General features: G+C 47.1%; 3 protein-coding genes across 6 annotated transcripts; 1 reads left to right on the top strand and 2 right to left on the bottom strand.

Annotated features, from left to right (window-relative positions):
* Window positions 1–24: 24 nt before the first annotated feature.
* Window positions 25–8,009, bottom strand: MGST3 (microsomal glutathione S-transferase 3). Of its 4 annotated transcripts, none has more exons than XM_084527199.1 (6): window positions 7,937–8,009; window positions 3,052–3,175; window positions 2,277–2,350; window positions 1,829–1,886; window positions 746–818; window positions 25–257 (listed from the first exon to the last, which is right to left on the bottom strand). In XM_084527199.1, the coding sequence occupies exons 2-6, from the start codon at window positions 3,166–3,168 to the stop codon at window positions 148–150; spliced, it is 432 nt and encodes a 143-aa protein (XP_084383325.1). In that variant the 5' UTR covers window positions 3,169–3,175; window positions 7,937–8,009; the 3' UTR covers window positions 25–147. The 4 variants fall into 4 exon arrangements, with proteins under 4 accessions (XP_084383325.1, XP_084383323.1, XP_084383322.1 ...); XM_084527197.1 differs by lacking the exon at window positions 7,937–8,009 and adding an exon at window positions 4,917–5,022; XM_084527196.1 differs by lacking the exon at window positions 7,937–8,009 and adding an exon at window positions 4,314–4,455.
* LRRC52 (leucine rich repeat containing 52) lies at window positions 5,172–8,400 on the bottom strand (the record flags this gene model as incomplete). Its single annotated transcript, XM_084527497.1, has 5 exons — window positions 5,172–6,164; window positions 7,210–7,702; window positions 7,937–8,020; window positions 8,143–8,275; window positions 8,363–8,400. 5 exons carry the CDS (start codon window positions 8,398–8,400, stop codon window positions 5,911–5,913), a joined length of 1,002 nt encoding a protein of 333 aa, XP_084383623.1. The 3' UTR covers window positions 5,172–5,910.
* Window positions 8,401–8,430: 30 nt separating this feature from the next.
* On the top strand, window positions 8,431–21,548 carry NUF2 (NUF2 component of NDC80 kinetochore complex). Its single transcript, XM_084527192.1, has 13 exons — window positions 8,431–8,580; window positions 8,741–8,815; window positions 10,486–10,562; window positions 11,281–11,342; window positions 12,196–12,293; window positions 12,902–12,975; window positions 14,681–14,777; window positions 15,541–15,603; window positions 16,287–16,424; window positions 17,299–17,439; window positions 18,224–18,399; window positions 20,101–20,236; window positions 20,698–21,548. Exons 1-13 carry the CDS (start codon window positions 8,458–8,460, stop codon window positions 20,845–20,847), a joined length of 1,410 nt encoding a protein of 469 aa, XP_084383318.1. The 5' UTR covers window positions 8,431–8,457; the 3' UTR covers window positions 20,848–21,548.
* Window positions 21,549–22,473: the final 925 nt, after the last annotated feature.

Here is a 22,473-nt window from a genome sequence, read left to right as displayed (position 1 = left end):
CCCTCTGCAACTTCAAAATAAAAATACAGAACTGACAACTTCATTTTATTGAATGAGGAGAAAAACAGCCAACAGGCAATGAAATGCTGTACGAGAAAACAGAACAAGAATCCCTTTGGGTTCCCAGGCAGCCACCGCGATGGTCAGTTAGTCCTGGCAGGTCCAACCAAGGTGCTGGAAAGCTGAATACACGCCCGTGCCCACCAGTCCAATGAGTGCAGCAGAACCGATGGCCCCTCTACTTCGATTTTTTGGCTCTGGAAAAAGACAGATTTTATCAGTTCAGCAGCAGTACCTGGCTCTCTCATCCAGGCCGCTCCCAGCTCTGCCGCACACGACCTTAACTTGCTGCAAGCGTGTTCAGCTTTGGCTGACCTCGCCCTCACCTTCAGAAAGGAAAGCTGGGGAACTGCTGTGAGCGTGACAGACCCGAACCAATACAAGTGCACACTTGGGATGAGCCCCCCCCAGTGTGGTTTGCTGTGACTAGTGTGGGAAGCAGCAGATGAAACTGAAGAGGGAGCAGGAACTAGAGGTTACTCTAATAATAGCCCAAACTTGGTACGCCTTGAGATTAGAGCTCTTGCTATTGTCAGGCAGAGCACAGTGCAGCTTGCAGTCTGTGCGCCTGCACCCTCTGCTCCGCACCCTGACGGGAGGGAAGCTTTGTGCTGCCTCCTTGCCAGGAGCTGGAGAGGAGGCTGCAGTTTCCACGGCCCTGCTGTGCCGCAGGATGAGGACCCACCTCCTGTGTAGTAGCCGTAGGCATAGAGGATTCGCCCGATGATCCAGGCAACGCCCAGCCCCGTGGCAATCCGCTAGGAGGAAAGGAGAAACGTGAAAGGTTTTGGAGGTTTCTTGCTGGCACCTGCTCAGCTGTTACAGCTGCCCTGCTGCGAGAAGGGACCACAAACTACAGCGGGGGTCCTGACCCAGCTGGGAATCAGCCTGGGAGAAGGGGGTGAGTGGTGTGGGGAGCCAGGGTGAGTTTTGGATCGGGTCCCTTTCGAGGCACCTCTGGGGTGCCTGTGATGTGCTGCAGGGCCTTGCAAGCCCCCCTCCGCTGGTGCAGGCAGGTGCGCAGGTTTCCCTGCTGCGGATTTCTGCATTGCCACTTCATTTAGAGCTTGCTGCAGTGTGGCTCCAGTTTGTCAGATCCGCGTGTGCCACTTCCTTCCCTCTCCAAAAAGGAATGTTCAAGATGGACCCGATTTGTCTGGTGGTGGTAAAGAAGAAGCTCCTGGTTTTAGGCTCTCCCAGATGAACTGCCTCCTCAAGAGCTGTCTATCTCTTCGATTTAAAAATAATTCAGGCTTTTTTTGCATCCTTCACACACCTCCTTTGGTGGTGAAGGTGGGTGGGAAGATCACAGTGTTCCCCATCTATTTTTGTTTAAAAACTCTTTTTAAAAGTGTGTTTAAAAAGGAAGTGACAGGGTCCCCATCCTGTACAAAGCCAGCTGCTGAGTGGCCCTGCTGTGAGCCCAGCAGGACCCTGCAGGCTCGGGAGAACCAGGCAGGGTCAGAGGGACCCTCCCCAGCTGTGGGCTGGAGGCTGTGGATGCTGCAGTTTGTCTAACCAGCCCCACTCAGGGGAAGGAAAGGGGCCTAGAGGCTGCAGTAGGGGCAATGATTTATGAAATTCTTGTGGTTCCCCTGCACGAGAGCTCGTACCACTGCATTTTCAGAAGGGGCACGGCCGTGCAGGGGCATGTGGCTGGGGAAGGAGCCTGGCTGCCTCCAGAGGGGCGGGCTTGGCCTCCTGCCTGCTCTGAGTCAGGGATTAAGGGCAGAGTTCAGTCGTGCAGCCCTGCGAGCTAGTCACTTACCGGGTGGTAGATGCCCCCAGTGGCTAGGAAGAACAGGAAGGAGGGATAAACTTCCAGTCTGAAAATGAGAGAGGAGGTTACGTTTGTTCGGATTGCTCGTAGAGAGAACATCTAGGCATGCAGAGAGCTGCGAGCATCCCTTGTCAACTGAGGGGCCTGGCTGCTGTGAGCCTCCATGCTGAGGAGAGCTGCTCGGTGCTGTGGCCAGAGATGGAGGCACAACTTTTTGCGCAGGCTTTCAGGGACTTCATCCCTGCCCGTGCCTCTGTCAGGCCGCCCCCCTCTTCTTTCCACTTTATGCCCGAGCTGCTGCTAAATGCTGCCTACCCCCAGCTGCCCCAGGAGCTGCTGCCCCAGCCTCCCTCGGATGTGCTCTGCCCCGCGTTAGCCGGGTGGACCCTGACCACGAGGAACCAAGGGCAGTACGACAATCGCACGCGGCACTCACGTGTTCTGGTGCGCACGCTGGATGCAGTTGAACATACGCCCGTGCTCAGGATCTGTGCTGTACATGGTGGGGTACTGTCAAAGAAACGCAAGAGCAGAACGTGAGCAACGCAGCCCAAACTCCAGCAGCGAGATGCAGGCCCTGTGGCACCTCTCCCAGGAGCCCTGTGCTGTGCTGCTGCCTCTAACACGGACTTGCTTCAAGTTAGAGCCTCACTCCCTGCCCCGCGGCCCACAGCTATGTTGAAACTGCTGCTTGCTCCCGAATGCTTTTGTTCCACTGAGATCCCTTTGCTCTCAATGCTGCGTCTGCCTGCTTCGCAGGGAAAAAAGGCCGTGTGGTTTCTTGCCTGTCAGTGTTTCCGGGCTCGAAGCCTTCTGCTTTCAGCCGTCTCAGCTCAGTGCCAAGCGCCTGTTCTGCCAAGCCCTGATTTCTGCTGCGCGTCTGCTCCAGTTTGGAGAGCCGAAATGTCGGCTCCATCCCTTCTACATCCACACGGCGGGGTAGGAAGTGCCAGCGGGGCATCCAGAAATAAACTAGGTGGCACCGAGCTTATCTGTAGCACTACAGCCTGGGAAGGCAAGGCCTGTGTGCCCTTCTGGGCCGGGGAGGGGATGAAGGAGGGGTGCTGCAGCCAGGCTGCGCTGTCCCTGCTGCAGGAGGAGGGGATCCCTCAGACGGGGATCGCTCAGCAGGGCCTGGGGCTCTCCCTCCCCACCAGCGTCGGAGCTGCAGCCCCTTCCCAACCCCTCTGCCCGAGGAGAGGAGGACTCACCTCCACGTTGTACTTCTTGCGGGCCTTTGCCACCTTGATGGCGAGGTGCGTGACCAGGACGAAGCTGGCAGCCCCCGTCAGGATGACGTAGCCGTACTCTTTGGAGAGAGCTGCCATGGTGGTGCTGGGAGGAAAAGAGAGCCCGTTACTACTGCAGGGGAGGACTGGAGCAGAGGCAGCTCAGTGCAGGCAGAAACACGTGTGTGTGTGTGTAAGAACTGCTGAGTCCTCCTAGCACAAGGACTGGCTGAAGGAGAGGAGAAACTCTCAGGGATTTTTTACCTTTTGGTGCCTGCTGGGCGTTAAGCAGAACAACCCCTTGCAATTCCTGCGCTTGCAGGAATTTCTCCACAGCCTGGCTGGAGACCAGGTCAGCCAAATTATGGCACTGTGCAAAGCCCTGCTTCACCTCCAGCCTGAGCAGCGCAGCCAGTTCTTGTCCCACCACCTTAAAAAGCTTGCAGCAGAACCAGGAAGGGGCCAGAGTGGCGCTGCAAGGGTGTTTAAAGATCTGCAACAGCTTTCATGTGAGGAACAGCCGAGTAAGTCCAGACTCATCTCGGAGAGCAGACAAGCAGGACTGGTATTCAATGAAGTCTGTAAAAGCTAAAGAGGGCGGACAGAAACCGGTTGTTTGCTTCCAACGCCAGAACTCAGAGCTACCAAATGCAGCCAGGACAGGGATTCAAAACAAACAGAGGTGTTTTTTCACGCAATAAAATGGCCAGACGAGCGACGCTCGCTCCCAGCAGCTTCAAGGAACGGGCTCAGAGTCACAGAGAGCGGCCCCACCACCATCTGGCAGCGGTCCCCTTGCACCATCCCCACCTCTGATTGCACCCACGTGAACGGAGCCTGTGCTGTGTCATGCACAGCACCAGGAGGCAGCGGGCACCTCTCTCCCCAGCACTGAGCCGATTCCCTCTCCAAACCAAACCAAACCGCAGCCCGTTGCCGTGATGCAGCAAGGTTCTGGTGTCTCTGGCGCTGTCCCACCAGCACGATCTGTTGGCACGGGGGACAAACGTCCCTCCTGGAGGAAGCAGCACTGCCAGCCCTCCTTCTGCACCAGCACTGCTCAGCAGGGAGCAGGCGGTTTATTTCCCATTTGCGCAGGGATTTTGATCAAGACAACAGCTGGCTTTGTCCACGTGAAGTTTGGTCAAAAATTCTTAGTAAGCATGCTGAAAGCTCTAAGACAGGTCAGCTGCACCCGCGTGCGACAGTTAGAGGCAGTTAGAGGTCACGCTGTGCATACAGACCCTTCCTGCCGCACAGCGCAGCTCCACGGTCGCATTTCCCCCTTCAGCTGCCAGGCTTGGAGAAGCCCCACGCGGCAGCAAGGACGGGGCCTTTCACCGTGCTACGTCCTTTGGAGTTTTACCTTTTCTCTCAGTAGCAAAGGGCGCAGCACAGCATTAAGCCAGGGGTTATAAACCTGCTGCTGGACCTCTGCTACCGCTGCAGAACTACGCGGCGCCTTTGCTCTAGCAACCAGGAGCCAAAGCGATTCCAAGCCGACACCTGCGGCTGCTCCCTGCTGCTGCTGCCTCTCACCAACCTTTGTCTGCAGCGCCAGGACTCTGCCCACGAGCACCGGCGCCCTGCACAAGCCTAATTTTGCATCTTCCCTGCGGCAACGCTTGGGCCTGGGTCCGCGGGGGATGATGCAGCACGGCCGGAGGGCTGCGGGAGAGCTCCCAGGGAGCGCTTTCCCCCCAGAGCAGTGATTCCCAGCAGGCTCGCCACAACCACACCGCAATAAGGACTCAGCAGGGCCGCCCCGCCTCCCCTGCAGCCCCACACCGGGCTCCCGACCCTCCCCGCAGCCCCCCGCAGCCCCCCGGCCCCCTGCCCACACTCACCCGCACCCCGGGGCCCGGCTCAGGTGCGGTGCGGAGCAGCCCGGGGCGGGAGCGGGGCCGGGACCGGGCTTGGCCGCGCCCCGAGGCGGAGCGAGGGCTGCGGGCTCCGTGCTGCCCCCCAGGGGGCTGCGCCCTCTCCCCAGGCCGGGGGGGATTTTGCAGGCTGCTTTTGGGGTGCTCTCGTGGTGCTCGTGCCCCGTTCTGTTCCCTCGCAGGCGGTGCCGGGTGGGGAAGGCAGCCCCTCACTGCTGTGCGCTGTGCCAGCGATCCGCAGGATCTCGCTTACACCCTGCAATGTTCTGGCCCGGGGGGAGGCACGAGCCCCTGTCAGCACTGGGGCTGGGTGTAAGCGGTGTTTTACCTTAAAAAGCAACGCAGTTGTAGGGAAGCGTGGTACAGAATGAATTAGGAGGTGGACTTTTTTTTTGTTTCTGAGTGTGTCCATAAACTGGGAACCACCACAGCGGGACAGAGCGCGCTTTTTGCTGTTTCAGGTATAATGGAGAAGCCAGCAGGCCCCAGGGCCCTAAAAGTCCTGGGTTTAAGCTCTTTGCTCACACGCCTGCCTTCCCACAGCAGGGAGCTCTCTGGGCTGGTCCCAGTCTGGCCTCGGTGAGCTCCCTGGCTACAGCACAGCTCCGGGGCCTCTCCTGCATCTCCGAACTCCTCACACCTGTCCCCGTGACAGGGCAGGCCGCACGCTGACCCTGCTGTCCCGCAGCCTCGTGGTAAAACAGGAGCATAAATGCTGCTGGGGGTGCATGGCTCTGTCCGCACGCCCTCACCGAATGCTCTGCCAAGGTCCCAGCGGAAGAAGGAAGGCGGAGGCAGCACAGCGAGTGAAACTGGAGCACAGAGATTTTCATCTCTGGCAGTTTTATTTCACTTCAAAAAAAAAATAGCATCTAAAGTGGGGCATAATGTGGGAAATCATCCAGGAAGGGCCTGCCTTCAGTTCCCAGGACGGCGTTCGGAACGCTTTGTAGGGCTGGTCCTAAGCGACCGCGTCTTCCTCCTCCTCATCCTCCTCCCCCTTGGAAGTGTGCACTTGGTAGATGACGGCACAGACGCCGGCCAGCCAGGCCACCACGGTGCCAGCAAAGAATATGCAGAAGCCAACGAAACACAGGAAGATGTAGTCCTGCTTGTGCAGCTGGGTCAGGCAGCTGGAGTGCAGCTGTACCTCGGCTGCAGGCAGCTTCCAGGCGCGGAAGGCTTCGGGTGTGTAGCAGGTGATGTTGTCAGCATCTGCAGAGAGAAGAGCAACGGCACGGTTCTTTTGCCTGTTTCTAAGGCATTAGTGAGTAGGAGTGCTGCTAGAAAAAGGACGGAGCAGTTTGCTAAATTGGAAAATTTCGCCACGCTTCACAGCCTCCTCCCTCCACAGCCCAGGAAAAATCAGAGTTGCACCTCTGCCAAACCACAGCTGCCGGAATGATTTCTGTGGTGGTGTCTCCATGGGAAAATATCGATGGTCGGATTATGGGATCGTGACAAACTGCTATAGCTCACTTTTATTTCAATAGAAGAGCACTTGTAGGTTGCTTCTTTTTTTTTTTTAAAAAAAAAAGCTTCTGAAGTGACAGGGCTAAATTGAAAGAGGCCCTTGGAGACTAGAATAATGAGGCTTGCATGCAGGGAGTCAAGTTTGAAAACTAGAGTGGTTTGCAATTAGGCATAGTCTCACCTGCTTTGTGAGAGAGAAAGAGGAAACTCATTACTGATTCGGTTGCACTGAAGTAGTGACTGTGTCCTGTCGTATTCTAATACAACAGATGCTGGCTTTTCCCTCTGAAGTCAGCAAAGGCTGCTTGTGGTGGAAAGCACTGTCTCCTTTTTGTTTCTGTAGAAGCACAGCATGCCTTTGGCCACAGCCCTCTCCTCTGCCTGCAGTTTAACACCCTGCCAGCCACGGTTACAGCGCCAGGCATTTCGTGTATGGAAATGGGTCAGCAGGGAGCAGTGTGCTCACAGCCCCACTGAGGTCAGCAGCAAAACTCCTGCTGGCTTCCACAGCAGCACCCTGACTCTTCCTGCAGACCCTGGCCAGAAGAGGGGCTGACTGGGTTTTAACCCAGCTTTTCAGCATCGAGCAGAACTGCTGTAGCAGGACTGCAAAGAACAACGGCCTCCCAGGGGTGCTGCACAGAAACAAGGGCAGTATTCAAGGTGAATGAGACACTGCAGGAACCGGAGAGCCCAGGACTGGAGGGGCTGCACCAAGGAGGTGAGAACAGAAGCAGGAACAGGCTGCAAACATTGCCACAGTGTGGAGGGGGGTTAGCTGCCTCACCTGGGAAATGCACGTTGCTGTCTGCCATCCAGGTGATGAAGACCAAAAAGGAACAGTTGCAGTGCCATGGGTTGTCACTGAGCCCCAGAAACCTCAGGTTGGGCAGGTCCCGGACGGTGCTGGTGTCCAGGAACGTTAAGCCAGTCCGGCTGACATCCAGGTGCCTCAGCCAGGTGTTGTTGGCAAAAGCATCCTTCTCGATCGCTACGAGGTTGGGGTTGTCCGAGATCTTCAGCACCACCAGGCTGAGGAGCTGCGAGAAGGTGCCGAAGGTGACCTGCGTCAGGTTGTTGAAGCTGAGGTCCAGGTAGACAAGCTTGGCCACGCCGATAAAAGTGAAATCCAGGTCGTCCCCTAAGAGGTTCTTCTGGCAGTCCAGGTAGACCAGATCAGCCAGGAAGCTCAACTCCACCGCCGGCAGGTAGGAGACGTTGTTGGCTGCCAGAATCAGCTGCCTGGTGTCCAGCGGGATGGCTGCGGGGAACTCCTGCAACTGTCGCCCCGTGCAGTTCACCTCCAGGTACCCGCAGCTGCACCCGCTGGGGCAGTGCGCGCTCCCCGCTGCCAGCCCCGTCCCCAGGAGCAGCAGCAGGAGGAGGAGGAGGAGGCTGAGGGGCCGCCGTCCACCTGAGGGAGACATGGCCTCCCGCCTCACGCACCGCTCAGCCCTAGGCGGGCAGCGTTACCATCGCCGCGGAGCCGTCCCTGGGGAAGCGCTGGGACTCACCTGACTCCTTGGCACGGCGCCTGGCTGGAAGCTGAGCTCCCGGCGGGTTTTCACCTCAGAGCGCTGCGGGGTCTCTGCAGCCACCTGTGGGGAGGGAGGAGGGGAGGGGAGGGGAGGGGGGGGCGCCATTTTACCTCAGGGCAGCTTCTCCCCCTCAGCCGCGTCCCCAAGGGAAGGGGGCCCCCCGCCCGCCGCCCTCCTCGCACCTTCCTCGTCTCCTCGCACCTTCGCCTCCTCCTGGCACCTTCCGAGCCTCCTCGCAGCTCCCGGGGCCGCTGCCCGCCCGCAGGGGGCGCCTCAGCCCCGCTCAGCCCCGCTCCTCCCCCGGCCGCCGCCTCCCTCCCGCCTCCCCCGGCCCCTCAGCGCCTCACGCCGGGCGGTTGGCCGTTAGGGGCGGGGCTGCCTTCACTCCCGCCTCTTAGCCACCCATCCCCGCCGCTGATAGGCCGGCCCCAGCCGTCCATCACACCGCCGGCCAATGGGCGGCGGCGGGGGGCATTTTGAAGCGGCGCGGCGGCAAGATGGAGGCGCTCACCTTCCCCCGCTACAGCCCCGACGACATCGTCACCTACCTGCGCGGACACCTCCTGGCCGGCGCCGAGGCCCGCGGCCTCACCAAGGCCGACCTCTTCGCCAACCCCAAGGTGCTGTGTTAATGGCCGGGGGCTGCGTTCCCGTAACGGGGTGTCAGGGCTCGAGCCGCCGCCGGGGGGGGGGTTGGGGGGTGTGTGAGGGTCGGTCTCGGGGTTAATTACCTCAGGAATTAGCCGGGGAGGTGCTGACCCGCCTCCTGTCCCCTCGCAGCCCGAGGTCCTGCACATGATCTTCATGAGGATCCTGCAGAAGGTGTATGGGATCCGCCTGGAGCACTTCTACATGGTACGTAGCTAGTTGTGGATTTAACAGAACATAAACAGAGAAAAAAACCCTGCACTTTCCACACTATGTGTTCAATTGTCTCCCTTTTATCTTATCTGGCAAGTGACATACTGTGTTTTTGTCTAATCAAATGAGCAGGAGCTTAGAAATCCCTCCTGTCTTGCAGAATACCTGGTATAGGGCATCTTGTGTGTGTGAGGATTTGTATTTAATATGTTCATTAATATGTTCGTTAGGCCTCGTAAGTGAGGCGGCTTACAACGTTTGCTGGGGCAGGACCAAATGTGTGCCTCTGCATTAGCCGTCAGCGTTACCACCACAGGCTTCTTTCAGTTTGGAAGAACCTTCCTAGGAAAAGGCTCTTCGCTGAGGCAGCGGCTGGGAATGCTCCCCAGAGGAGTAGTCACTGCACCCGGCCTGCTGGAGTTCAGGAAACCTTCAGGCCACGCTCAAAATACAGTTTAATTTTGGAGTGGTTCTGTGTGGAGCCAGGAGTCGGCCTGAGTGATCCTCACCAGTCCCAGCTGTGGGTATTCTGTGGTCTGTGAGGTGCTGCTGAGGCCCTGCTGATTTGGACAGCCCGCCTGGTCTGGAAGCTAGCTTCAGCCTAAGTTGCTTGTAGAAATATATAGTGGTTTTGTGGGTGTCCTCCCTCTAGGCATTTTTATTTTTGTTTTATGGCTAGGAGAAGGCCTTCTCCCCAAAGGAACTAGAGGACATGAAGAGCTCACTCACTACGGTAAACTATAAGAAAATTTTCTGTGGTTAAGCTGTGGATTTCAGCTGTGGATTCTTCTCTGATATGCTGCAGGTGCCAGAAATGTCTGGAAGGCCTCAGAGGGGCTGCACAAGCCCTGTGGAGGACTGTTAAATCTCAAGGTGTTATCTCTGGCCTTGAAATTATGTTTTGTCTTCTTGGGCATCTGGCTTTGGCCATTGCTGAAGGAGGGTCTCTTACAAGGACTGGTCTAGAAGGAAAGTAAAATGTGCCTTTTGTGTTTAATCATTTCCACCTCTGAAATTGAGAAGAAGGCAAGGAGAAGTGCAGTAAGTGGGCTGGGCTAACTGATACCTTGTTGATTAACATCTAACTTACCTTGTTTCTGCCAGCCAGGAATGGATTCCTGACAGCAAGAGTAAATGGTATTGTCTTGTGCTGGTTTTGGATAAGCTGAAAGGGAAAATCATATGGGCCTGTGACAACTTAGTCCTTCAGACAATAATATTAGCTGCAATATTGTATTAATGTGATTTAAATAATCAGAAAAGGCAACAGTGTTCTACTGTCTTCTTCTGAATTCTTCATTTTAAGAGTTTAATGTTTGATTTTCAGATCTTTAAAGGAAGAGACAGTCTTGCTGTTTGTTAGGTGTGTAATGCAGAGACTGTTGTGATTCTATTTTAAACAAATCAAAATGGTGGATTTAAATTGAATTCCGGCGTTTGTGGTGTTGTTGCTTTAGTTACTGTTGTCTTTTTCATTTTTGACCAGCCAAAATTGACACTGAAAATACTCTGCTAACTAACTTGATGACATCCTTCTGCTTCTAAGCTGTGTTCCCCAAGTTCTATCTGTATGCTTAACCTATTTGAATGATTTTATGTTGTGGAAGTCATCTGTGGTTTCTTGTAAGTATTCTCTACTGACGTGTTGACTCTTTATTCTTCAGATGCCTGTCAACGTTGAAATAATGTATCCGCAGATATTTGAAGGCTTTCTACCTGTTTGTAATTTGTATATTCACATGTAAGTACAAGATAGCATCTGTTCATTTGTTCCTCCTTATAAAGGTTCCATTTACTAGAAACTTTTGTGGGTAGTGGCTCTGCCACTTGTTGGCTCTGAGTGAAGTGAAGTCCACATAAATGAGAGACAGCAATGCTGTAATGCAGGCTAATTCTCAGCAGGCACCAATCTTGTCAAAAATGTATTAGCTTAGCTATATCAAGCCTCCTGTGAGGAGGCTTATTTTAGTCTTATTTAAAAACAAACAATAAAAACCGTAGCCATGCCCCCCAAACAAGGTGGGGTATTATTCTGTTCTTTTACTGGCTAGAGGTTCGTTACACCTGGCAGAGGGATCTTGGGTACCTGTTGCATGAATCTACTGTCTGAATTCTGTTTGGACTCCTTTGCTGAAATGTGTGCTAGTTTTCCCCTTAAAACAGAGATGAAGCTTCAAATCTGACTCCCTTAGTTAAGTGAAGGAGTTCCTTAATTAAGATAAAAAGTTGATCTAAAGGCAAGTATTTTGTCTATAGAATTCCTTATGAGATACTGTAAGAATACCAGTTTTTAACACTGATATCTAGTCCTACTATTTATTCTCCTGAGACATATTGTGTCATGTGTTTGTACATGTGCTCTGGAGTGAGAGGACAATAACTATCTTCACTAAATGTATATAGCACAAAAAGCGAGTGCTGCTGACTGGAAAATAAGGCTGTATTCTGTTTCCTTACAGGGAGCGCTTCCTTCCAGTGTGCCGGGTTAATGACTTTCAGATTGCTGATGTTATAAATCCAAGTAAGCGAGTGCATTGTCAGCCTTGTGTGTCCTAGGGTGGATATCTTGATATCGAGGTGCTTTTTCTCATTTGGCATAGATGGGTGATTGCTCCTCTGCTCCTCAAGGTGGTCTTTAGATGATGGTTCCAGTGAGTGGTTTTCCACTTTAGTCCCTATGTAGGCTTGTCCAGTTAAATAACTGAGGAGAGTCCCATGTACTGGTCTTGTCTCTTGATCTGGAGAGCAAAGTGTGACAAGCTTTTAATAATGTAGGAATAGGTGGTAATGAAACTCATATGGCATTCCAGAGTTACTAGGAAGAATATCTTATGCCAGTGCCTAGAGCTAATTAAATTTTTGCTTCATTCTTTCCAATACCTAACTTTGGTGATTCTGGTGTAAAGAAACTTAGAGTTCTTTAGAATTGCCTTCTCTATCACTTCTGTGTCTGGCTTGTCTAAGACATTTGAGAACGTTGTAATCATCTTTCACGCAGTTCACTGGGAATAGAGCCAAAATGTCCCTGCAGTTCTAACAGCTAGCTTCAGTTAGCCAGAGTTACAGTGAGGTTCAGTCTTCAGGGCTGTAGTCAAACATTGACGCTTGATTAATTGTGGAGCTGTGTTACTAGTCTTTCTACTAGGTGCCATTTTTATTTGTTAAGTAACAGAATTGCTGAGACCTTGTAAGTTCATAGCTTGGTGCTGCTTTTTGTGTGGTCCATGAAACCTTTGCAAGGTAAGCAGGGAAATAACGAACTTGCATGTTTTTTTAATTTCTGTCTCTTCTCTGAACTGTGTTTTGCCCAACTTCTACATGATTGCAATGGAGGTGTAGACCAAAATAGTGATGTCTGGTTGTTTCCGTTTCAGAGGCAAAGAGGACAGCTCGCTTCTTGAGTGGCATTCTCAACTTTGTGCATTTCAGAGAATCCCGACGTGAGACCTACTTGGAGCTGCAGATGAACTATGTAAGATTGGGTGCATGTTACTCCAGGTGCTTGCTTAAGTATATTTAATGCTAACCTACAATTGGGAGCATAGAGGTAGGGGATTTTTTTAAGTGTGTGTGTAAAATAACACGAGAATCTTAAATATAGCTGAGCAATATAGGAATGTACCCATTTAATATTAAATAAAACTTCTTGTACAGCTACATTAGACATTATAAGCGTACACAACTACTGTAAATGGCTTAAGAAAAAAACATTGCTGTGCTCTTAAGGAAACATTTCAGTTAAGAATAGTGAGTTGATGGACTAGTTGATAATGTTGTAAAAGTTTCTGTATGGTACCATGGCTGCATTTCCACTTAAGCTATCATCTGAGTTTTTTCCAGTAACTTATTTGATTGTTCAGTTCAGCCTTGTAAGTGAAGGTTTGACAAATCACTTTGAGAAAATATAGATGTAGCTCTTGTTGAGCTGAAGCTAGGGCTGCAGGCAGTTTCTTTTCTGAATATCTCAGTAGTTCAGGGATTGTGAATGTTATGTGAAATAATGATGAGTAGAGTTCTAACAGAACTTGAGGAAAAACTATACTCCTCTAAAATAAGTCTTCATGAATTCTTAACTTGCAGAAATTAGCTATGGAGAAACACCAGCAACTGGAAACAGCAAATCAGGAGGCAGCTGTGAAGCTGGAGAAACTGAAGTAAGTGTGAGGAGCAAGTGTTGTGAGATGCAGTATTTCTTGGCTTGCTCAGTGTGTGTGCACAATGGGACGCCTAAACAGGAACTGGATATTTGATTTCAGTGATCTGATGGAATTGGCTGATAACAACTGACTTCTTTGAACTTGATCGCAACATTGTGCAGTTCAACTAGTGCCCAGAATCCCCTTCCATCTGTTGGAAAGCGCTTTTTAGACTGTGAGAGGCATGATTGCATTCAGTAACCTGTTTTTTGGTGTGTGTGTGAGACTAGATTGCTACAGATAGTGGGATCTAAGTGCCACAGATCTAAGATGCTGTGAGTTGAGATACTAATTAACCTTTGATAATGGGAGTGAAACTCATAGCTCATTGTCAACATTTTTCTTTCAATTGACAACCATCTCCTCCAGCAAGTGCTGTCACCAGGTGCATCCACATGCCTGTGGTGGTTTCACCCTCCTTGGCAGCTGAACTCTGTTATAGCCGCTCTCTTACCCACCCCTCCTCAAAGGAAGAGGGGGAGAAAATATAATGGAAAAGGGCTCAAGGGTTGAGATGAGGACAGGGTGACAGCTTGCCAATTACTGTCTCATGGGCAAAACAGGCTCAATGTAGGGAGACTAATATATAACTTACTGCCTATCACTAGCAGACTAGAACAGTGAGAAACTAAAAGCAAACTAAAAACATCCTTCCTCCCATCCGCCTCCTTCTGCCTCCTCCTACTGAGCAGCACAGTGGAATGGGGACTGTGGTCAGCCCATAACATTCTCTCCTGCTCCTTCAGAGCCACTCTGCCCCTGCTCCACGTGGGTTCCCTCCCACGGGATTCTATCTCTTCCAAACTAATCCTCTGCTGGTTAGCCTCCTTGGGAAATAAGCTCATAAGTGCAGAGATGTTTCTGTTGTGTTACACTCACCCTTAAAGAAGTAGTTCTACTGGTATTAGGCTAGAAGAATTGCTGGCAGGAAGTTAAAAATGTGACTTTAGGAGTATGTAATTGCTTTGAGAGAATATTTTGTAAATTGGGGGACTAGGATGAAACTTTCTTGCTGTTATAGTTGTTTTTTAGTGAGCTGTTTTTATTGCTTATATAGCTGTAGGAAGTTCGTCTTTGACTTAATGGATGGGTAAAGTTGCCTTCCTCAGTTATTTGACGTGGGTGCCCCATTCTCTGTTTCAGGCCATTTAGTCATACTGACTGTGTCTTTGCACCATTAAGTTTTGTTTTGCTTGTAGGTAATAGGATGAAAAGATGGCTAGTTTCCAAGATAGCTTTCTGTTAAGAAAGCTCTTCCCTGATAACTGCTCCCAGTATGTGCAAGGCAGGAGGTTTTCTGGCTAGCAGTAGTTTTATCCCAATACAAGCTGTTTCTGTGGCACGTAATATGCAAACACCGTAAATCCAAATAAATTGGTAGAAGTGTTGTGCTTTTGTACTTGTCTTTATTTAACGTTATCTTAAAATTTACAGTCCTATATTAAGCCTGTATCACTTATTTCTGAAATAGCTCTTCAGAGTATGCTTTACCACCAAAGCTTTGTAAGCAGGGGAAAATAAGTTGTATTAATTTCAGGCTGCCTTAACCTGATCCATGATGTTGCTGGCTATAAGCTCTTTGAAAGAGTGTTTTATCTGCTGTACACTGCTGACCTGACTATAATGATGCTGAAACTATCCAACACCTTTATTTTTTGTTTAGTACTGTTCCAGTTGAACAGCAAGCAGAGTTCAAGCAGCTGTCAGATGACATTCAAGAACTGGAGCAACTGCTAAGCCATGACTATCGTCGGAAAACAGTATGATATCTTTGTTATCCTCTGAACTGCTGCCATTGCTTCTGATCACGGGTGTTCCTTAGTTCTATTCATTCTTTGGGTTTGTCCCCTGCTTCTACAAAGAATAAGAAGGACTTTGGTTTAAATCAGAAAAGGTCATTGCAACACTGTGTCCTGTCTAATCCCTAGCATTACCTGTGAGGAGTGTGAAACATGCATGATATCAGAAGTGTATTCAGCTCTTCCTTTTTAAAATATGGTATTGTGTTGACTTGAGAGGTCCCTGTAGTATTCTTAAAAATGTGATGCGTATGTTTCTCTCTTAAACTGTTTTTCCTTCTGAATTCAAAGAAGGAACTGGAGGTGAGTCGTGGTAGGAAATAGGATGATAGTAGGAAATAGGGTCACCCCTGTGGAATGACTAGCAAAAAGAGTAGGGTTGATCATGGGGTGGGGTAACTTTCCAGCAGCAGCACCTTTCACCTGAGATCTCATAGGTAACCCTTTCAGCTGCATTAGAGTGAAAAATATCTGTGGTTAGTATTTTTGTTACTTTAAGCCATGTCACCATTATTAATAACATTAACTATGTGCTTGAATTCTGTATTACCAGGGGCCTGGTGTTAACTTTTCTCAAAAATGGTGCCTTTTAGACTGCAGTTTTGTATTCCAGTCATGGTGCTCCAAAGAAACTATCAGTGGATCTCTCATAGACAAATCAATGATAGAAGGGCAAAGGAGCTAGTAGCTGTAGAGATGTTTAAACTTGTTACTTTTTTCTCAGGCAGCTTTGCAAGAAGTGATTTCACAAAAAAAGTCAGATATTACAGAGAGGACCCGAAAACTGGTAAGTACACCTCTGTGTAGGCCTTAACATAAATCTGTGTTCAGCTAATAGACTGGTTTTCTTTCTAAGATCAGATTATTCTTGGAGCTAGGTAATATTAATATTGTGGTGATTACTAGCTGTCTTTTCTTTCAAAAACTGCTTCAGCAGTTTTTTTTCTGGAAACATTTCTGCAGTAGCCTGCATTGTTACTTTTTTAAAAAGCCCATCCTTGCAATGTAAAGCTGTGCGTTCAGGAAGCTCATCATGGGCAACAGTTCTGAATGTTTGAGAGGCTACAGGCTAGTTTACGTTCATAGAATGGCTAATGAGGCAGCCACTGAGCTGGCTGGAGAGAATTTAGGAGGTTTTTGAGGGGTTGTATGGGAGGCTCTGTGTAGGAGCGATCTGCTAGCCATGGGTGTTACCTGGAAGGACTTTTGTGGAATGCTCGTTAAATACTGTTCTTGCAACTTAGTGCTGTACCACTGTAGACATGTTTAGGGAGCAAAGTGGACTATTAATTGTTTTGAGTGAGAATGTTATGACATTTATTTAAAAAAAAAAAAAACAACTCTGAATAAACTTCCTAATGAGGAATGGCTTACAGAGAAAAGAATGTGTCTAGCCTTAAGATCCTGACAATTCTGCTTTACTGTTAGCAATGTAAGTGAACAAAAGTACATCTTTGTCTTGAAAACTAGAATGAGCTTAAAGTGACAATGGCTACTTTGAAAGAAGAACAAGAGCAGCTAAAATCAAAAATTGTGGAGAGTCCAGAGGAAATGAAGAACTATATGGAACTGATGAAAGAGACTGTCAACAGACTCAAGAAATCCAAGGTGAGGTTTTTCTTCCCTCTTCCATGTGAGGAGGTATTCAATTAGAAAGATGCATGTTTTACTGAACTTACATAGTCTTCAACTGGTTCTTGAATAAGTTATACTTCTAGCTAAAAATCAACATACTGGTGGTTAGTCTCAAATGAAATCAAAACTTCACAGAAAACTGCAGACTTCTGGTGTTTTTTTTCCTTTTTGAGAAACGAAGTTGCAGTCACTGGTGCTTAGTCTTAAGAATAATTGTTTACTTGTGAAACTAGGTGTATAGCTCTTGAATTTATTCTTTCCTAACTGCTTGCTCTGGAGAGATGCCAGTATTTTTGGCAGCTCACAAATGTTCTTAGATTTAAAACGGTTGCTTGATGCTACCTCTTTTCTCATTCATGGTTTCTGGAATTGCTGTCTGTTTCTACTATTATGGTGAACTCTGAGCTCTCTTCCTAGTGTTTTTGTGCTTTTTTTTTTATGGCAATGTCTATTTAAAAAAGTTTGTTCATGAGCACTCATGAATCTGTGAAGCTTACCTAACTTTCTCTCCCTCAGGACTTTTGTTCCAAAACGTGGCACTCTTATCGCTGTAATTCCAGATACCTGTTTTTGTTTCATATAACTCCTGTTTTTGCTAGTATTGAACTTCTTCACTGTACAGTTTTTCTGTCCTCATAGCTTTTGTAGTAAGCTGGCTGATTCAGTGCAAATCACTTATGTCAGTTTTCCTGTGTTTTTGTTTACAAAGATCTAATTTCAACAAATACACTGGAATTAATATTTAGTATGTTAAACAATGAGGGAATGGGCATAAGTCAATATAAATTAGTGCTGTATGAAATAACTGCTGAATTCCTAAGTTGTTCTATTAATACTTCTTTTAAAGGAAGAGGTTATTGAGAAATATGAAGGTTACCGAGACCTAGTTGAAGCTCTGCCAGCATGCCAGTCGGAGGTGCAGTTATATCAAAAGAAGATGGAAAGACAGGAAAAAAATGTGGAGATACTGGCCAGTGTGTTATCAGAGGTTTGTATTCCCCTTAACCAGATACAGTGTGGGTAAGTTTAATATCAATCCAAGTCAGGCAATCAACAGTAAACATCTGCTTTTTGAAAGTGTATCTCATCTGCCCCCAAAAGAAAGAATTCAGATAACTTCAACATCTCATTATGAAAAATATCAGTAAAACAGCTGCTGCTTTGCTGTATGTCGCTAACTAATGTACTGTTGACCATTTTTAATAATCAAGCCTTTGTTGCCATAGAAACCTGACCTAAAATAGTTAGAACTGTCTTGGGGTTGTTGGTAGGAAATGATGGAGTAGGAAGAAAAGCGAGACCCAGTTTCTTCTGCCTATAGGATAGAAACTAGAGCAAAAAATTACCACTTCAGGACTATTTCACATCTGAAGTGCTTTAATTTTACTGATGTTACTAAGCTAGACTCTGACTGGTGAAATGGTTATCTTAATAAAGCACCTTGCTAGGTGCTACTCAACTGTGAGAATGCAATTGTTAAGAGCATTTGGGGGAAAAAATTAATCTTTTGGGGGTGTTCGTATAACATATTCAAATTACAGTTGCCTAAGAGTTACAGCAGACCTCCTAGTAGCTTCTAGAATTGACACAAGTAATAGGATCTTGTCCATTCACATGTATTTCTAATCAGAAACTGGAATATTAGAGGGAGAACTGGTTAGTAATCAATCTCTTAAAAAGCAAGAAGACGGTTCTAATCTTAGTCAACTTCTAACAGGATATACGGTTTTATTTTCCCTATTTAATTTCTCTTTACTTTTTACATGCTGTAGGTCAGAAATCTGGAGGACCAACTTGAGAGTGCTCAGATAGAGCTGAAAAAGGGGAAGACAGATGAAGTGTCCTTGAAGAGGCTGGTCACTGCAAAACATGAGAGGCTGTCTACAGCTGAAATAAGGATAGAAAAGAAGCGTGAAGATGTTGAGCAGTATAAGCAGTCTGTGTTAGAGTACGGATGAGTTGTTTTTTTTTTCTGCCTGGTGCTACTTTATGTCTTTATGTGCTACCAAAGTTCATGTCTGGTACAAGTGTAGCTTAGCAGTAAGAGGAAAATGAGTGATGTGGGATAGCTTTGCATGAAGACCAGTAGTGCTGCAGGCAGGGACTTGGTGTCTCAAATCAATAATTGCAATGTGACTTGACAGCAATTCTTTTATTGGATCACTAATTTAATTTATAATGCTTATTCTGGATTCTTTTATCTTCTTAAAGAGAATGTCACATTGGGATAATTTTCCAACATATCAGACTTCAACAGAGCCCCATTTGCCTTTCATGAATTTTTCATAATTTCCCTTGCCACTTTTGCTCATTATCAAAGATGTTCAAGACCCATGGGGAAATGGGGCTCGTATCTCAGAGGAGTATTATCCTGACATGATGCTTCTAAAACAAAAGGAAAAGTGTCATTTGATCAAAGCCTCTTAGCCCATCTTCTCTTCTACTGTATGCTAAAGGCAAGTTGCACAGCAGTGTTTACAGCGCAGCGGTCGCTTCTGCAGTAGCAAACTGCAGCGTTGTAAGGTCATGGCTTCACTGCGAGATTTGAAGTGCTGAACTGTAGTAGAGAAAGCTCATTGTATAACTTTTTTTTTGGTACACTGCTAGGAAATGAAACATGGAAAATTATTGGCTGGGGTAGCTTAACTATGGTTGAAAATAGCTTTTTCCGCATAGCTGAGAGGAACAACTAAGACTTAATCATGCAGAAAGGCTTGTGTGGTGTGCAACAAGGCAGCAAGATTCCCAGGCCTCTTTTGCTCTTCATGTAGGGTATTGTGTCAGCTAAAGGATATTGGAAGGAAAAGTAGCTTTTAATTTAAATAAGGAATGAAAATAATACTATCTAATGCTCTTCTATACTAAAAGTTGCTGCCAATTTGTTTTTAATGTGTTAGATATTTCCCTTGAGAATTGAAATTAGATGTTTTGATAAGAAAGGGGAAAGGGAGTAACCTTGGTTTGAAAACAAGTTTTCACTGGTGAATAAGAGAATGTGTCCTGATTGTTCCCTTGAGATAAGGAAGCTATAAGTAGGCTTTCACTAAGTTTGAGTGATTTCAACCATTCTTTAGAGAAAGCAGCAGCTAAAATTCCAACTGTAATTATTGTGCGAATGTTAAATATAAGTTGGTAAGTGTTTTACACATGAAATCAGAGCCGATCTCCTGTTCCCACAGTAACTCTGCTGATTACATGGTAGCTCACAATTGAAGCTATCTCAATTTACCTGCAAGCTGGGGTGAATTTGGAAATTGCATGCATGAATCTATGGGATAGAGCTCTATCTTGGTGGGAGGGAGTCTGAGGATGAGGAGAACATGTACTTAATGTTTCAGCGTAATTCAAAGTCAACCATATTGCTTTTGCCATAGACCAGCGGGTCCCAGGCCAGAGCTGGCCTTTAGTCAGGGCTCTCTGCTCACATCTGTACTACGTGGTTCAGAGGTTGGAAGATGCAGCATCCACCTGCCTGCTGGGTCAGTTCCATTGGAGTCCTTTGAGTTGTCTTGATTGGCAGCAACTGAGGATGTTCAATGTATTGCTGTAACTCCATTCTGAATTTTACTTCCTGTACCTATACTGTTCTAGGTTAAGGATCAGACAAATTGGTTGAATAGCTCCATACTAACTCTTCTCCCATTTCTAGGTATTGCAACAGAGTTCAGGAAAAGAGAGGTGCTGTGTATGATAAAGTGACAGCAATTCACAATGAAATTCAGCAGACAAGGTTCAAAATTCAGCAGCTGAATGAGAATGCTGAAAAAGAAGAAATGAAAGCCAAAGTGAGTTGTATGGTTTCCCTGGCTATATTTTTTTTTTAATGGAAAAAAAGTAGAAATCTTGGCAGGTTATAAGTAGAAGATGGCAGTCTGCTTTTAGCATCTCCTTTTATCTGCTCATTGCTGAAGTACCATCTGTGTTGGGAGGACAGGGGTAGCAGTCACTGAGGCAGAGGTCTTGGTGATAGAGATTAATACGGAATGGGGCAGTACCAGTGTGAATACTGTGCTAGTGCTGGTGTTTGACAAGGCAGCAATAGTGAGTGTTAAACAACATGTCGTAATACTGGGGTTTTGCTTGCAGCTGTTCCTATTCTTAGATTGTTTTGTAACTTTCCTGTATTCTGTGAATATTTCCTATGCCAAGGACAACGCTTTAAAATCACTTGTGACCACCAGGCCACCTTCACTTAAGGTTTATGCTTTGTAAGGATTTAAGTTGGAATTACTTTTTCTTCTTCTAGGAAATATACCTAAACCTGAAGGCTGGACTGGAGAAGCGTCATGACTCTCTCATAAAGACAGCAAAGAATTATGCAGCCTCAAGAGAAGATAAAATTGCTGAACTGCAGAAGGGGCTGCTTAGCATTCAGAGTCCTAGAAGTAGTTCTTGAACCTGCCTCTACTTGTATTCCACTTGCATTATATTTGTCTTCATATCTGAACTCAGCAGCTTGTGCTTTATGTGCAATGGGTAATTATTCCAGGCAAAACCCAACTTTCTCTAAAGCCATGTCAGGACATATTTAGCTTTCTAGACAGATCCTGATGCTGTGAGCTTCTTAATGTGGGTAAGAAAATGCTCAGTTTCACCTGTTTGTATTGTTTTGGTCGGTACCTAATTTGAGCAGTAATACTCAAGTCTTGACTTTTTTTTTGCCATTTAGACAGAATTCTGCTTTCTGTAGGAACTGTTATACAAATTTTAATCTTGGATGACCAGTCTTTTTGGGCTGGCCTGAATGAACATACTGTTCAAGATAAGGCAGTAATAGCTGGTATTCCACGGACACTACTGAATTAAATCCTGATGGAGCAGAAGCATCCATGTAAATGTCAAATTATTCTAGTCATATTGGTGACTGTAAATGTTTAAAGGTGTCGTTTTAGTTAACAGGTGAGTACCTCTAGTTGCTGAAACTTGTTTCTACTCTGCGTAGTATTGGACCCTCATCTGTGTTTGGGTGCTTAGTACTTTTAAAATAAAAAAAGTTATACAGATAAATATTTGTAACACCACTTGTGGTGGCGCTCAGCTTGCCATAGTGTTTTGAGAATGTTTTTGGTTACTTCAAGAAATAAAATGTTAATTTTTTTTAAAACAGCTGATACAAGGATATTTAACCCTATTTCTGTTGTGCTTTTTCCCTCCCTACTTTCCAACTGACTTAGCATAACATTCCAAGTGGGAAATAAAATTTGGTTTGTACACTTCTAGGAATGTGTACTAAAAGCTTTCATAATGAAGGGGGGAGGATTCAAATCTGTATAGACAACATCTTCCTGACTTGTGTAATTCTTCAGCTTCTCTTGGAGGTGCTAGCAAGTCAGTTAGGAACAGTGGGTGATCTTCTGAAGCTCTTACTGAGGCATTAGACTGTTCTAAGGTTTTTCTTTGAGTTTTCTTTTTACATCATAGCACTTAAACTTCAGTGAAAGTCTATGTTAATCTGCAAATTTTAACCTAGTACAAAGTTTCTGGTACAGCTTTCCTATTTCCACCACATACAGTCTTGAGTGTGGTAGGTCACTAATGCAACTTAATGTTTTTAAGAGAGTGAATGTGTTCTTCATCCCAACAGTGCTGTGCAGTATTTCTCTGGTGTAGAGACGAGGTAAGTGTAACTGCTCATGCAGTTGATCTTTCCAAGAGATAAAGGTGTTAAGTACATACAAGGCACAGAAAAACTTTGTGGATCTAGTGCACTAGGCCACATGTGGAATAATTAGTGATGTTTTGGGTATTGTGCTTTGAAAGTGAGCTTTTGTATTGAAACTGTATTTCCATGTTGCATGTTGAAGTACTGTTCTCCATGTGCAGGGGTGGAGAAGCCTTCTATTTTTTTCTCCATTTTCTAAGCCATAGCATAGACTCTAGTCTGACACAGCTCCATTCTATGGGAAAATGCAGCTTTTCGTTGGCAGCACTCACTAATGAATTTGATGTCTGTGTAACGCAGCATGACTAGTGTTTAGGTATTTCCAGACTTAGAGTACTTTGGAATCTCCAAAGACAGCAA

This window comes from Aythya ferina (genome assembly GCF_964211825.1).
Source record: "Aythya ferina genome assembly, chromosome: 8".
Taxonomy (NCBI): Eukaryota; Metazoa; Chordata; class Aves; order Anseriformes; family Anatidae; genus Aythya; species Aythya ferina.
Note: the sequence above shows the minus strand (reverse complement) of the source record. Positions and strands in the feature narration are given on the sequence as shown.

Coding starts and splice junctions, on each gene's coding strand:
- NUF2 (XM_084527192.1), top strand. CDS start 8,458: ATGGAGGCGCTCACCTTCCCCCGCTACAGCCCCGACGACATCGTCACC. Junction 10,563..11,280: donor TGTAATTTGTATATTCACAT/GTAAGTACAAGA, acceptor GTTTCCTTACAG/GGAGCGCTTCCTTCCAGTGT. Junction 17,440..18,223: donor TGGCCAGTGTGTTATCAGAG/GTTTGTATTCCC, acceptor TACATGCTGTAG/GTCAGAAATCTGGAGGACCA.
- MGST3 (XM_084527196.1), bottom strand. CDS start 4,348: ATGCGACCGTGGAGCTGCGCTGTGCGGCAGGAAGG. Junction 3,176..4,313: donor TGCGCTGTGCGGCAGGAAGG/GTCTGTATGCAC, acceptor TTTTCCTCCCAG/CACCACCATGGCAGCTCTCT. Junction 2,351..3,051: donor GCAAGAAGTACAACGTGGAG/GTGAGTCCTCCT, acceptor TTTCTTTGACAG/TACCCCACCATGTACAGCAC.